The sequence below is a fragment of the Sinocyclocheilus anshuiensis genome, unplaced genomic scaffold, assembly GCF_001515605.1.
Source record: "Sinocyclocheilus anshuiensis isolate Anshui unplaced genomic scaffold, SAMN03320099.WGS_v1.1 scaffold2275, whole genome shotgun sequence".
Taxonomy (NCBI): domain Eukaryota; kingdom Metazoa; phylum Chordata; class Actinopteri; order Cypriniformes; family Cyprinidae; genus Sinocyclocheilus; species Sinocyclocheilus anshuiensis.
In genome coordinates, this window is record NW_015542331.1 from 29,135 (window position 1) to 44,195 (window position 15,061).

General features: G+C 37.2%; 2 protein-coding genes across 3 annotated transcripts in view; one reads left to right on the forward strand and one right to left on the reverse strand.

Annotated features, from left to right (window-relative positions):
• LOC107690993 (kinesin-like protein KIF3C) overlaps nt 1–6,299 on the reverse strand; it is an 18,658-nt gene extending 12,359 nt beyond the window's left edge. Inside the window, exons 1-2 of one of the 2 annotated variants that reach the window (XM_016489441.1) lie at nt 6,208–6,299; nt 4,577–6,129 (exon numbers count right to left, since the gene is read on the reverse strand). In XM_016489441.1, the coding sequence (XP_016344927.1) occupies nt 4,577–5,989 (1,413 nt within the window). In that variant the 5' untranslated portion in view covers nt 5,990–6,129; nt 6,208–6,299. Of the gene's footprint in view, nt 1–4,576 lie in introns of both variants that reach the window. The other variant, XM_016489440.1, reaches the window with a different exon arrangement.
• A 4,537-nt stretch (nt 6,300–10,836) lies between these two features.
• The window catches only part of rab10 (RAB10, member RAS oncogene family), a 26,122-nt gene continuing 21,897 nt past the window's right edge, over nt 10,837–15,061 (forward strand). Inside the window, exon 1 of the mRNA XM_016489442.1 lies at nt 10,837–11,427. Within this exon, the coding sequence (XP_016344928.1) occupies nt 11,301–11,427 (127 nt within the window). The 5' untranslated portion in view covers nt 10,837–11,300. The remainder of the gene's footprint in view (nt 11,428–15,061) is intronic.

A 15,061-nucleotide genomic window follows, 5' to 3' on the forward strand; every position in this document is an offset into this window, starting at 1 on the left:
CTATTGTTAACTATCTCTCTGTTTCTATCTCTATTCTGTATCTTTTTTCCATCACTACTGTAACAGTATATTATTATTATTATTATTACTACTATTTATGTCTATTTAACTTGAATTTATTTTTGTTAGTATCAAAGTAGTAATGTTAGTACCTAAACAATTGATATAAAATTATAATATACTGTATACCATATACAAGTCAAAATATTACTCCAGCCGCTAGACATGAGTGTGTAAAGGGTTTAGCACTCTTTTATTTACGTTTAACATTTTTATATATATTTTTATATTTTATACTCGTTTTATAATTTTATATAAATTGTTTAGGTACTAACATTACTACTTTGATACTAACAAAAATAAATTCAAGTTAAATAGACATAAATAGTAGTAATAATAATAATAATAATATACTGTTACAGTAGTGATGGAAAAAAGATACAGAATAGAGATAGAAACAGAGAGATGGTTTAAAATAGACGCTGGCCTCCGGGGAAGCATCAGCAGGACGCTCCGTCATCACACACACACTCACACAGTCAGCAGTGAAGATGCTCTCGTTTAACAGAGACCTTTCCATCCAGACCCCCCCCCCACACTACCGTCACCCTGGCAACAGAGCTCAGGACCAGTCTGGCTCATTATCTATTCACACTGCTGAGGAATTCATTGGCCAGAAGCTCTAAACGGAAGCTCCGCCCACCGACACATAGACGCTGACACATCAATATTTCAGCAAAGCATGCTGGGAGAAGGCCAATGACTGAGTTTACTGTCAGCACGCACAGGCTATGTTTGGAACTGAATACTAGCATTCATTATAACAATATACTGTGAAACAATTATGCTGAATTTTTAATTCAGCAAGTGGCATTCAGTTGTTTTGCATTTTTTATCCATCATCTGGGGATTCCATGCATTCAAAAATACATATAAATCAGTATTATTTCAGTATCATTTATATAATGTTGTAGTAGGTCTATTTATTATTATTTTGAATTAGGTTTTATTTTTATATTTTCAGTTTTCATTTTAATATTAATTTCAATATAACTTTGAGCAATCTTATGTGCTTTTGTCATTTTTTTTTTTAAGTTTTTATTTTATTTTTTTTTATATTTCTGTTTAGCTTTCATTTATTTTATTTGAGTAATTTTAGTATACTTCAAATTACCTAGGAATTGCATTATACAAATATGCAATATTAATCGATCAGTATTATTTATATAATGTTATAGCATTCATTAATATTTTGTTTTTATTTTTATGTTTTCAGTTTTCTTTTTAACATTAGTTTTAATATAAGTTCTAGTCATTTTGATATGTGTTTTTTGTCATTTCTATTAGTTTGATTATTTCCATATTTTAATTTTATTTCTAGTCATTTTAGTACTTTAGATCATTTATTTCAGTTAGTTGCCAAAGCAACAGTTTAGCTTAAGTTTTGCATTCAATATTTATATTCTACTTCATTTCAGGGTTATTTGACTAATGAAAATGACTTTTAATAGTTTTGTTAACAATAGCAACACTGGTATACATTCGACACACTGTAAAAACAGTATGATTATACTAGTATTATACCGCATTATACTACAGTCACATACACAAACAAATCCACAAGACACTATATTATTATGTCTCTTCCTGTCTGTCTGTCTCGCCCCCATGTCCTTTCTTTAAATGACACTATAATTAAACTAGAAGACAGTTGTGTAAACAGACATTAAAGGCTAAACGTGTGTGTGAAGTGGTTTAGTCTGTTCCACAGGTGAAACAGGCACATGAGCGCTGGGGATTCACAATTAAACACTCAATTCACTGCAGCAGCACAACGAATCTGGGGCAAAAACTGAGTCATGAGCTAAGTTTGGAACGACACCATACTACTCATACTATGTGTGCAGCACGTACACTGTCCATAGTATGCCAATATATATAGTATACAGTGAGTAGTATGTGATTGTGAACACAGCCGTTGTGTTTGCAATCAGACGTGCAGTGATATATTTCCTGTGTTGCTGTTATTGTTTGAGATCGAGTGATGTGATTGGCTCAGCGCAGGGAACAAGATGAGGTCACGATGAATCATCACCTGTCAGGAAATGACCCACCAATAATCAGAGTTATTTATAATTCTGAAGCCCCTCTCTCATCCTGCATCTGGCCAGAACCTCAGCAAACACCTCTCATATGAGAATGAGGAGATACAGCTACTGCAGCCTGCTTTGCCGTCACATACACACAGAATAAAGCACCAGTACACGTGAAGACATGATGTCATGCGTTACATCATCACAAGATCTAGTGCGGTCAAACGATTAATCACGATTAATCGCATCCAAAATAAAAGTGGTTGTTTACATAATATATGAGTGTGTACTACTGTGTATATTTATTATGTATATATAAATACAAACACATGCAAGAAAAATATGTTACGTTTATATATTAAATATATTTATATATAATATAAAATATAATAACATAAATATATAACTGTATATACATGTAAATATTGACAAAATATATACTGAATGTGTATTTATATGTACATAATAAATAAACACAGTACACATAAATATATTATGTAAACAAAAACTTATTTTGGATGCGATTAATCGTGATTAATTGTTTGACAGCACTAATCAGATCACATGACTATTACAGAGAACACACAGGGTTATTTTATGATTAATTTACTATTATAGTTTTTGTTTATATTTTGAATTAATTTTTTCTGTTTTAGTTTTAATTTTAAAGGTTTAGTAATTTTGTTGTTTTTGTCATTTTTATGTTTTTTTAAATGTTTATACAGCATTTAAGTTTACATTTTTTGTATTATTTTTAGTCAATCATATTTTTATATTTGCTATTTCAATTTTAATTTTAGTTAAAGTTTTAGTAATTTAGTTGTTGATGTCATTTTTATAGTTTTTGTTTTTTTTTAAATGTCTATACAGCTTTTTATTTTTTATTTTTATTAAGTTTTATCATTTTTATCTTTTTTAAATTATTTTTTAAATATTATTTTTATTATTATTATTATATCATTTTTATTTATATTTTTATTAACATATTTTATATTTTCTGTTTTAATTTTAATTACATTTTTAGTCATTTTGTTGTGGGTTTGTCTGTTTTTAGTTTTAGTTAGTTTTTTAATGTCTATATAGCTTTAATTAAGTTTTAGTTTTTAGTTTTAGTTTTAGTTATTTTAGTACTTAAATTAAACTAAATGAAATTATAAATTGTTGCCTTGGAAACCTAATAAGTTTAGGTTTTTTATTTCACTGTGTTTATTTAAAAAAATACAATATCAAATTGTTTTATTAGAATAGTTTATAAAAAATTGTTTATGCATTATAGTTTAAAAATAGTGTATATATTATTAAATTAATATATTTTTTATGGTTTTAGTTAATGATAATAACCCTGACACGTGATGGGAATCAGACCATTACTAGTGTTAGCATGTTAACTGTAATCAATGCTTTTACTCCAGACAGTGTAAAGAATCTCTGCCTGCCTACTGTCTTTTTATTGGCTTAATGATGACCGAGAAACAACGAGAGCACGTAATTGGCTGACCACAGCAGGATGTCGTCCACCTTCAGCCGTCTGTGATTGAGTCTATTAGCTCTCGCACACACAGCTGAAGGTCTGTACCCTGTTATTAAATATACTTCTCTATAACCTGACAGCATCTATGGGAATAAAAAAGCAAACTGTTCTGAATAAAGCAGCTACTGTCTTGTTTAGATATAAAAGGATTACGCATAGTACTCAGAAGATCAACAGTCGCTTGTGTTGAACTGTGCAGTGGAGGAATTGGCTCTGTCGCCATGGTTACGCTGTGATGTGACAGCAGAGATCAAACACATGGAAACTCACATGGATCCTGAGCTCTGCTCTGCTCTGCTCTGACACACAGAGGTTTGTCGCTGTCGTTTGATCGATAAGCAGCACAACTCTGACTGGGACAGACGCGTCTGCTGGCCTGATTCTAACCGATGGCAATGGAAGATGGAATAACTAAAACCCAATGAACCTTACAAAAATGACATTTCGAATAGCCCACATTTCCACTGCATGAAATGTTCATTATTGTCTCTTCCATACTGCATATTTTCTATGATTTTGTGTATTTTTTATTTTTTTTTGATTGTACTGTTTTTCCATATTTCTGTGCATCTATCTATCTATCTATCTATCTATCTATCTATCTATCTATCTATCTATCCATCTATCATCTTTCTGTCATTCTGTCTCTCTATCCATTATCTATCGGTCTACCGATCTCTCATCTATCTATCTATCTATCTATCTATTATCTATCTGTCTAATGATCTCTCATCTATCTATCTATCTATTCATCTGTCTGTTTTTGATTTAAATATTTATTATTTATATCATTTAAATTTACGAATAACTGTATATAAAGAATTTTTCATAGTTCTTTCAATCGTTCAAAGTTTCAAATTTCAAATTTCATTCAATTTAAACTCATTCTACACATACACGCATCAATGGAACCTGAAACAACCATAAACACAACACACACAATCGTACTCACCTTAAACTTGGCTGTGAGAAGATCTGTGGCCTCCTGCTCCTTCTTCAGATGCCTCATCATCCTCTCTTTCTCCTCCAGGAGTCTCTGTTTCTCCTCCGCCACCAGAGAATGATCGTCTCTGATGGCCTCCTTCTCTCTCTCCAGCTTCTCCTGCTGCTCCTTCATGTACTCCTGCGCCTCCTTCTCCACGTTTTCCTCCTCCTCCTCATCTTCAACATCATCCTCTTCTACCTCGCCACCATCTCCGATCTTCCTCAGCCTCCTGCTCCTCCTCTTCCTCTTGGTGAGCATGCCGCGTTTATCCAGCTGCGCTTTCAGCCGGGCGATCTCCTCCTGGAACTCCCTCAGGAGGGCGTCTTTGGGGTCTTCATTGACGCGAGGCTTGTTCTTGATGTTCTTGGCGCGGTTGGCGTAACGCAAGGTGGTCAGGGTCTCCTCGTAATTGTAGGAGGCCGGTCCCAACGTGGCCACCATGATGGTCTTGGCGTTCCCGCCCAATGAGTCCTGCAGCAACCGTGTGAGTTTAGAGTCACGGTAGGGAACGTGAGAACTTCGTCCATCCACCAACGCAGAGATTACGTTTCCCAGAGCGGAGAGGGACAGGTTGATCTTGGTGGCCTCCTTCAGACGTTCTCCTTGGACGCCAGTCTTGGTCTGTCGCTCGCTGCCAGCCAGGTCAACCAAGTTGAGTTTGCCAACGCGAATATGGTTCTGTCCATCCGGCCCAAGCTGGCTGCACTCCACCGTGATGATAAAGATGGCATGAGACCTCGAGCTGTGCTCGTTCATGTTGGTAAAACCCACCGATCTGGTCTGGTTCCCAACGTTCATCACGTGCTCGATCTCCTTCACGTTCTTGGTGACGAAGGAGGACAGATCTTTGATGTAGACCCCCGAGTCAGCGCTCTCCTTCAGCTCCAGCTTCCTACTGTGGTCTTTGGTGAGCAGGTCTCGGATCTCCTCCTGGTAGATCTCCAAATAAGAGGCCCGGACCAGATACTGCTGCTTCTGAGAGCGCGAGATGTGCGTGAAAATGTGCTCAAACGAATTTGGGATGATGCCACGGCTCTCGGCGTCAAGCCACTGGCCTTGCATGGTGTACGTCTTCCCGGTTCCCGTTTGTCCGTACGCGAAGATGGTGCCGTTGAAGCCGCGCAGAACCGAGTCGATGAGCGGTCGCACCGTCTCGTCGTACAGGTCGCTCTGTTTGGAACACCCGTCGTAAACCGCGTCGAACGTGAAGGTCTTGAGCAGCTCTCCCAGACCCGCCTTGGGGTTCCGCAGGGCCACCTGGCCCAGTTTCACATCCATCTGCACGATATCCTCATACCCCATCGATTCCTCTTTACGGTTGAGCGGGCGACACCGAACCACCACTTTCACCGCCTCGCCGTTTTTTGCTTTCATGGACATGTTGAACCCGTCTGCGAGATGAATGGATCACGAATGAGCGCAGTATTCCCGTTAAAGCAGATGGATGATGAAAGATGTCAGCATCAGCATCACCCGGTTACCGAGCGCATAATGTCAGTCCCGGTGCAAATCTCTGCGGTCTGCACGAATGAATAAAAGATAAAGGCGGTTTCGTCATGAACACGTATGGATGAAATCATAAACTCAAAATATCTCACCGATTTCCACCGAAACACAAGAAGATTGGAAATACAAACGCGTCTGACAGAGAATCACACACATCAGCTGCGCTTCACTGCAGCCCTGCCCAAACACATACACACACACACACACACACTCACATCAGGGTTGCCAGGTCTCGCAAGAGAAACAGGCACACTGAATTTTTAAGCAATTATGGCTCTGCTCTATTACAGAAATTTAATAACTCAATGTTTGACTTAGATTTGAAAGAAAAAAAAAAGTATATTTGCTGAGAGAAATTACCATGGTTTTTAAACAGAATTCCGAGTTAGGATGTTTCTGAACTACAGATTCTGTTCAATTTCTATTAATAGACTACTTTAATAAATGCAGTTCTTTAAGAATTTTTTAGCGTTCTGATTGCAAATGATAAAATTATTTTAAATTAGAGAAATAAATATAATACAATATGTGTTTACACAGACTTAAATGCGATCCAGGCGATTTAATAAAATAATAGGCCCACTGAACAAAGACAAATGTGTTACAATTGAATTAATTCAACTTTAGAAAAAAATTATGCCGTGCATTATACTAGTTTCTGTATCTTATGCATACATAATCGTCCTTAAATAATTTAAACTATTAGAAAAAAAGTTGATATGTGCCGAAAATAGCAGCTACTCATATTTATAAACCGCTTTATGAAAATCAAGGGCAAAATCGTTTAACAAAGGGCGTAAATGCCAACATTATAACACACATAGACACACATACACACACACACATACACACACACACACACACACACACACACGCTCACACAGTCTCCTGCATCAGTGCGATCATAGCGGAAGACCCCAGAGGTGTTTGGGATTTGGAGCTAGGTTTAATGCTGGTTCAATTAGATTAAATACGGATCAGATCAGTGCTTGATACAATGCAAATTAATGCAATACATAGGCTACAAAAAAAGATGTAGGCTAAAAAAAAAATTAAAAAAAAATAAAATAGTCTATAATAACCATATTTTTTACAATGTAATTTACTTTTTCAATTTTATTGTTCATCATTCTTTCATTCAGTTCATTGTTCATTATTCATAACTCGCACTAAGGCTATAAAAAATTTTTGTATCTGCATTTTTACCCATCTGCTTACTTGAGCCAAAAATGTGCAAACACTGATGAAAAAGGAGAAAGCCCAAAAATCCAGCCAAATATTCAAGACTGAACACTATTATAATGTAGTGTAATAGCCCTGCTGTACATTTTTTTTATGTGAAGATAAAATTACATTAAAACTGACTTTGAGTAGTGGATATAGGCCTACTAGGAATATACTTTTTCATTAATATACACATTTTATATATATATATATATATATATCTATCTATCATGTGTGTTGCGGGTTAATTAAAATCAGGTTCCCATTTTTAAGCTTTGGGTTGGTTAAGCGTACATCAATCGCGCCATCTAGTGGATTTGTAATATATAGTTTCATTTTTGGCCACTAGAGGCTCTACATAATGCTCCTATCTTTTTCAAAGTAATATTCTAAATGATTAATCAAAAGTCTCATCCCTGGCTATATTCCCTTTCAGGACCCATACAGAGAATGCTTAGACCACTAATATTAGCCTTAGTGAGCTTGACACTAGAATTTGACCAGACTAGCTCTTGGGTTTCAAGTGAGGGAAGAAGGGTTTGTGCATATAATCTATCAGAGGGAAGCAAAAGCACTTAGAGAAACATCTTGGACGAAATCAATCCACCCTGAAATAGCTGATCGTGAGGCCTGCAATGATGGCTGTTAGCTATGCGTCCTCTCATGATGAGACACTTAGCAGTAAAAAATCTTGAAATGTGATATTCAACATTTTTAGCCTTAAAACGTTTAGACAATAACATTGTATGTATTCAATCAATACATGGCATGCTGTGTAACTGCAGTGTTTGTAAGGCACTCTTTACAACAAGGAACAATTGTGAAAACATTCAGAAAAGAGCTTATACAAACGAATTTATTAGAAAAATGATCCGCAAATAGTATATATTATAAATACATTCATACATAATATTTTGCAGGGCGGAAGTAAGCTATTTGTAAATGTGCGAGACATCCGTTTCATTAACCGCTACAGGTAAATAGAAGAAATGAAGAATGACAAAGTGCAGTTAACAGTAAAACTATTTGCGCTACAAACCAGCGTGTTTATTATTACAATAATAAAATGATGTGATAATAAATAGGCTACCAGATTGCAATATCAAGCAGTATACCGGACTATTTTTGGACAGGTAAAATAATTAACTAAGCAAATGACACCGGAAGTCTCGCTCATTCAAGTTAAACATGGCCGCCCGCGCCCGCTGTTATGTTAAAAATTAGGTGGATAACATTAATATTATAAAATTATCTGCATGATAAATGTACTGTAAATGGCAGTTTACATTAAATTTAATTAATTAATTAATTTACATGTCAAAGACACGTTAAATAATTGATTCTGTTCAATTTTTATTAACTTTTTCTATGCACGTAGAAACAGATTTTGAATGCCGTGACTCAAACTCTGAATGACATCCGGTGGATTTAACAGAACCAGATGTTTAACTCCACTGTGACTCACATAGCATCAGATTCACTTACAACACTCAGCTACGCCTCTGCTGACTGTGCGTGTTTGTGTAACTTTTGTCGGACAGCTTAAAACGCAGTCAAAAGATATGAGGAACCCTGAGAACAAGAAACTGGAAGAACTACATTTAAATTTTCCCCCCCTCACACTTGGCTTTTAGTGAGAAGAATGATCAAACAATGAAATAGAAACAGAAACATTTGAACACAAAGAAATTCCTCTAATATTCCAGATTCATGCGGCGTTGAGCGGCAAGGTTTGGAAACAGGAAAATGGAGCTCCAGGAGTGACTCACTGACAGATATAAAGGAATAAAACCTCCAGCAGCTCTGAGCCATGCTTGTCTGAGTCACAGCAGGTTTCGGCATGTTTACAGCTGCATTAGGGAAAATGTTGCCCAATGACTTACAAACAATAGCCGAATTCTTCAAACCTCACAGGACATGAGAGCAGAACTCATTCCAGCAAGAAAATTAGATGATTCTTACTGTTTTTGGTCTGCAGATAGTTTGGAAATGGGGCATTTTGATTTATTCTCTTCATTTAGGATACTGGTAGGCCTCCTTTTCTCTCTTTATTGACATTACAGTATCTTTACCATCTATTGAAACTTTCCAATGCACAAAAAGTTCCTTTATATGGGAAAAAGTTTTTTTTCAGATTATTACAATTTTCTTGACACTAAGAAATAAAATGGTTCTTTCTCATTGCAAATCTATTGCAAGTCTGCACAATGTTGTGACTCGTGTGAGCCATACTTGTTTATTGTTTTTCACTATGGTGGTCAACACAAATGTTTGTTTTATAGGCTACAAATTTCATATTTATTCTATCTCTCTCTACAGATTTGATTTCAATGGTATGTTAAAGTTAACTGGTGTGAAAAAAACTAATTGCTCTGAACCTATTATACTTACTAAGCCAAAGCAATTGAGGAAAAACTGAACTGTTTGTAGAAAGGTTCTTTGGAGAATTAACCCAAAATGTTCTTAAATTGCATTTTTACGAAACCCCCCCATCTTAAACTTTATTTTCACCATAGTACTGAAATGTATGCACTATGTTTGGTTTTAAAAAAGTAGGCTACACAAGAAAACCACATTAAATGTGCAAAGAACATGGTAATATAAGGATATTTCTGTAAGTGCATGATAATTCCATAGTTTGGACATGTTCCATGACAGTACCATGGTATTGCAATGTTAAAAGTACCAAAATACCACGTTTTGGCATTGTCAGCGGATAATCATGTGACCCTGGACCACAAAACCAGTCATAAGCAGCACGGGTATATTTGTAGCAATAGCCAACAATACATTGTATGGGTCAAAATGATAAATTTTTCTATTATGCTAAAAATCAGGATATTAAGTAATGATCATGTTCCATGAAGATATTTTGTAAATTTCCTACCGTAAATGTATCAAAACTTAATTTTTGATTAGTAATATGCATTGCTAAAAAATTCATTTAGACAACTTTAACTGCGATTTTCTCAATATTTTGATTTTTTTTTTTTTGCACCCTCAGATTCTTAAATAGTTGTATCTCAGTCAAACATTGACCATACATCAATGGAAAGCTTATTTATTCAGCTTTCAGATAATGCATAAGTCTCAATAAAAAAGAAAATTGACCCTTATGACTGGTTTTGTGGTCCAGGGTCACATATGGAAATGTTCTAAAAGCGCCACGCCCGGACTGACATCACCGGGTTTGACTTAACATCTCGATTCGTCACGGTGACCCAGTCACACCCAGCAGCGCTGCTTGGGGCTGACGGAAACTGACTGTAGGGCCACGAAGTGTCGTTAGGGGCCAGGCTCTGGGCTGCGCCAGCTGCATTCACCCTCCCCAAAAAAGCTACGTCAATAATGCCCTCATGTCTCCAGACGGTTGGCTCTCCGTCCAATCAGCGTTCGAGATGGATTTGAAAAACGGCGCGTTCAGCCAATCACAACGCCAGGCGCTGACGTAGGGGCGGGAAGAGAGGCGTGGCTCTGAAATCTAGGGTGTCGCCGTGGTGGCTCCATTCGAAGGCGACGGCGGTTGGTTGGTCGTCTGTGTTTGTCCTCTTCCAAACTCCACAAACGGACCCGGTACAGGCTATCGGTTCGGATCCAGCTGTCAAACGAGATCTGTGCGGTTCGGCATCGCTGGGATGAAGCGGAATATCTTTCATTTGAATCGGATCGCTGGTGTAGTTTGAAGAAAGAGAGTCGGGCGGAGGAGCCATTTTGTCCCGACAGTGTGAGAAGAAAGAAAGACAGAGACATTAAAAACACCAGACACCACACTTTCAGAGGAAACACACATCTTAAACATCTCCTTCGGAGTTTAAAAAAAGAGTCAACAGAGGAAATCGAAGCAATTCAGCTGTGAAGAGACTGTCCGGTGTGTGTTTTCGGGTAACACACACACGCTTTCCCTTTAACACGTTCTCAGTCTCTATCGGTTTCTCATCGGTGTGTGTTTATAAGAGCTCAGATGGCGAAGAAGACCTATGATCTGCTCTTTAAACTGCTCTTGATTGGTGATTCTGGGGTGGGAAAGACCTGCGTGTTGTTCCGATTTTCAGATGACGCCTTCAACACCACCTTCATCTCCACTATAGGTGAGTATCACAGCCGGTCCGAGGGTTTTCTTCATTGTTTTATGTCAGAAATGCTGTTAAATGTGTGAGGATGTGCTGACTAGGCCTTGATTCTGGACTTTAGTATGCTAACCGGCTAACTGATTCATATCAGCTGAGTGAATCACCTGAAATCAGTTGATTCAGAATCACATTCTAGAGTTCCGAATGCTGTTTTGGTTGTCTAATAAACGTCGTTCTGTTCATCTGTATATTTGGATTAATGTTATTGTAGTTGTTGAGGTTATTTGGCTAAAGTTTGCGTTAACATGCGGGTTGACTGACAAATAATGATTTGATGCCGGAGGAGTCAAAGACAGTAATGGCTTGTCAGTGTTTTATATGTAATTTCTAATTTGTCCAGACGAGATAATCGATACATTGTGTATGGTTTAGATTCAACGTTAAAGGTTGAAGCGGCCTGTTACATGGAGTAACGTTAACCCCAAAATCCATCGCTCTAAGGGTTAAACCGGTTAACATATTAAAACAATGCATCGTTACTGTGTCACTAGTGCGTTTAACTAACGAGTTTGTTAAAATCATCGATCATAAGTTATTTTTTTAAAAGCATAAACAATTCATTAGTGTGGCGTCATCGGCTGCGCTACTGCGCGTGCGTGACTCGCCTCGTGCCAATAGAGCGATTGCCTAACTGTGTTCTCTATCTATGCTAAACCTGTCATTTCACTACCTCCTGGTGCTTTCTGCATGATATCATGGGAAAGGCACATCTAAAATGGGATTTTCACGGTTGTTAGTGTGTGTGTTGACTGTAGATTTTGGGTTATGGCCAGGTGTGAGATTTGCAAACAATCTCTCCACCCTTCCATAAAAAAGCACTTTGGAGCTGCCATTGGACCAGTGTATTGACTAAGTGCTATATTATTATGCCAGGGTTTTTCCAATGTTCTTTTTGAGTAGACGGTGTCCAGAATCCATAGTAATACCATGGTACTTTTTGTAAGGAGATGAGCTTCCTAAATAAACCACATTAAATTGGGAAGTAATGAATCTGAATGTTAAGTTAATTGTTGTTTTATTTAGTTACCTGTTTATTTAACCCAAATCCATCATCTGTCACCTGACAAGACATCTGCTAGATATACTACTTGTTCAGATTGCTGCAGATGTTTGAACACCATTGTTGCATTATAATACGCACTTCCTATCCTCACTCTTTCTCTGTGTTCAGATGCCTGGAAGGTAAATTCAGTGGGTTAAAATGAGAAGCATGAACACATTCACTGAGAACAGCGTGGGTAGATGTCATTTAGCAGATGCTCTTGAACTCCGTTTACGTACGGCAGGGTCATTTCTCTGGGGGTAACAGGAGATATCAGCGCCAAGCCGGTTCATGGGGCAAATTTAGACACAGCCGGCCCTGTTCGTTTATTTTAAAGAACGCATCCTAAATGCTCTTTCGTTGACATTTTGTCTGATTATTATGAAGAAATGTCCTGCATTTGTAGACCTTTAGTTGTTGAACGTGTATTTAAGTTTACATTAAATCAAAATTAAATTAGTAGGTATTATTATTGTACATTAAATATCTGGTATTGTTGTTATTGTTATTAAATATTTTTTATATTTATTTTCGGTATTGTTTGTTATTTGTTAATACGTTTTATTTTTGTTAATAGTTCTTGTTTATACAAGTATGTTAGCCTGTAACTAATGTAAGGGCAAATTTATGTGATGCATGTTCAGGATTGTTCCTAAAAAGAAAAGTAGAAAAAAGAAAAATACATTTAAAATGGACCCAGTTTACTTTTCATAACACACGTTCCTGGTTCTTCCTGGTTATTGTGAATGATTCATCACCGCATGTTATTCCAAAGAAAAAGCCTTTCTTTTTATATATAGTTCACAACTTGTGCTGCCTCTAGAATTGACTGCTGGCATCACATGGTTCATTGAGTATTAGTTAACATAAAATGATTTAATCTGTGAAATAATAGGCTTGTTTTTAATGGCATTTGTAAGTTGAATAAAGTTGCCGTCATTGATTGTGTTTCAGACTGATAAAACCTGGAAATGATCATGATTAGGAATGAAAACAAATATTGACCTGGTTTCTGGACAGGCAAGGGTGTGCGTGACCTTTACGACTGTGTTTTTGTCTCTGTGCTTTGAGTCACATGACCGCTCATGGTGTGTCAGGTGACCACATCACACCTGTGGCTTCCTGTTGTGATCAGGTGGCAGTTGTGAACTATGTCAGCATGAGGGTTGATGTTCTGAACTGTCAGGAAATAGTCGTTTAAGTCAACAGATCAGCGAAAACTTCTAATCCATTTCTTCTTTTCTTTCAATTTTAGTGTTTTTTTTTTTTTTATCAACATGTAATCAGAATTGACTCTATTTGCACTTTATGCAGTCTCTTGTTAGTATTCTACATGTTACTCCAAATTTTTTTCCTTGTCAATCTATTATCAAAAAGTATCAACTTGCTTCATCTCTAAAACGACATTCTTTTATTGATGATGTCATCAAGGCCACTTAAGTTTCGACCAATGACAGATTAGTTTCGGAAAGAAAGTTCTTTCTCATTTTTTACAGGATAAAATAAAGTCCCGCTTTACATTTTTTCCTTGTTCAACATCCTGTCACTTTATTGACATGGGTTATGAATGCCATGTCATGTTGAGTTGAAGTGCATCTCTCTCCCTCCTTCTTTCTATAGTTCAGAGCCTTAAAATACTCACCGAAAACTCCCTGCAGTCCCAAGGGAAAGATCACCTTACACACTCACGCACGAATACACGCCTTAACCATATTTGCACTATTAAACTCTTGATTTAAGCTTTTATAAATGCATAAAAAAGAGACTAATAGAGCATTTTCTTTCTTTTGTTTTTCTGTCTGGCACTAGTGGATTCTCTTTCTTTCACTGACAGGATCTTGGCTCAGTTGGGCGGAGCTTCATTCTGGACCCTTGAGGGGCCCCACAGCTGCAGAGGCTCATGGGAAGGGGTCTGATTGGCTGCCTGTCAGGAACCCTTCCATGTCCTTTGTGTTCAGAACTCGTATAACCCAAGTTTTAAACTAGTCTCGCATTTAGTGGCTAAATCCAGGCTTCTTAAACTGTTGCAGGAATCCTTTACTCACCCTTATGTCACATTAAACCAGAGTATTAATTTCCTTGTTGATGTTGGGCAGAATATCCAGGCTGCTCTTTTATTGTCAACTACTTGCCAAAAATGACAGCTTTAGTCCTCATTGTATGAAATGGAGTAGCAAAATATCTTATTTTGCATTCCAGTCATACAGGTTTGTAACGGCATGACGGTTAAGTTAAAGATAACACAATTGTCATATATGGGGAATTGTTCCTTTAAAGCCATATGTGGCATAAGTTTGGCTCAAACTTTCTGCTTTTAAAGCCCAACATACCCAAATGCAGTGTGTGTGTGTGTGTGTGTGTGTGTGTGTGTGTGTGTGTGTGTGTGTGTGTGTGTGTGTGTGTGTGTGTGTGTGTGTGTGTGTGTGTGTGTGTGTGTGTGTGTGTGTGTGTGTGTGTGTGTGTGTGTGTGTGTGTGTGTGTGTGTGTGTGTGTGTGTGTGTGTGTGTGTGTGTGTGTGTGTGTGTGTGTGTGTGTGTGTGTGTGTGTGTG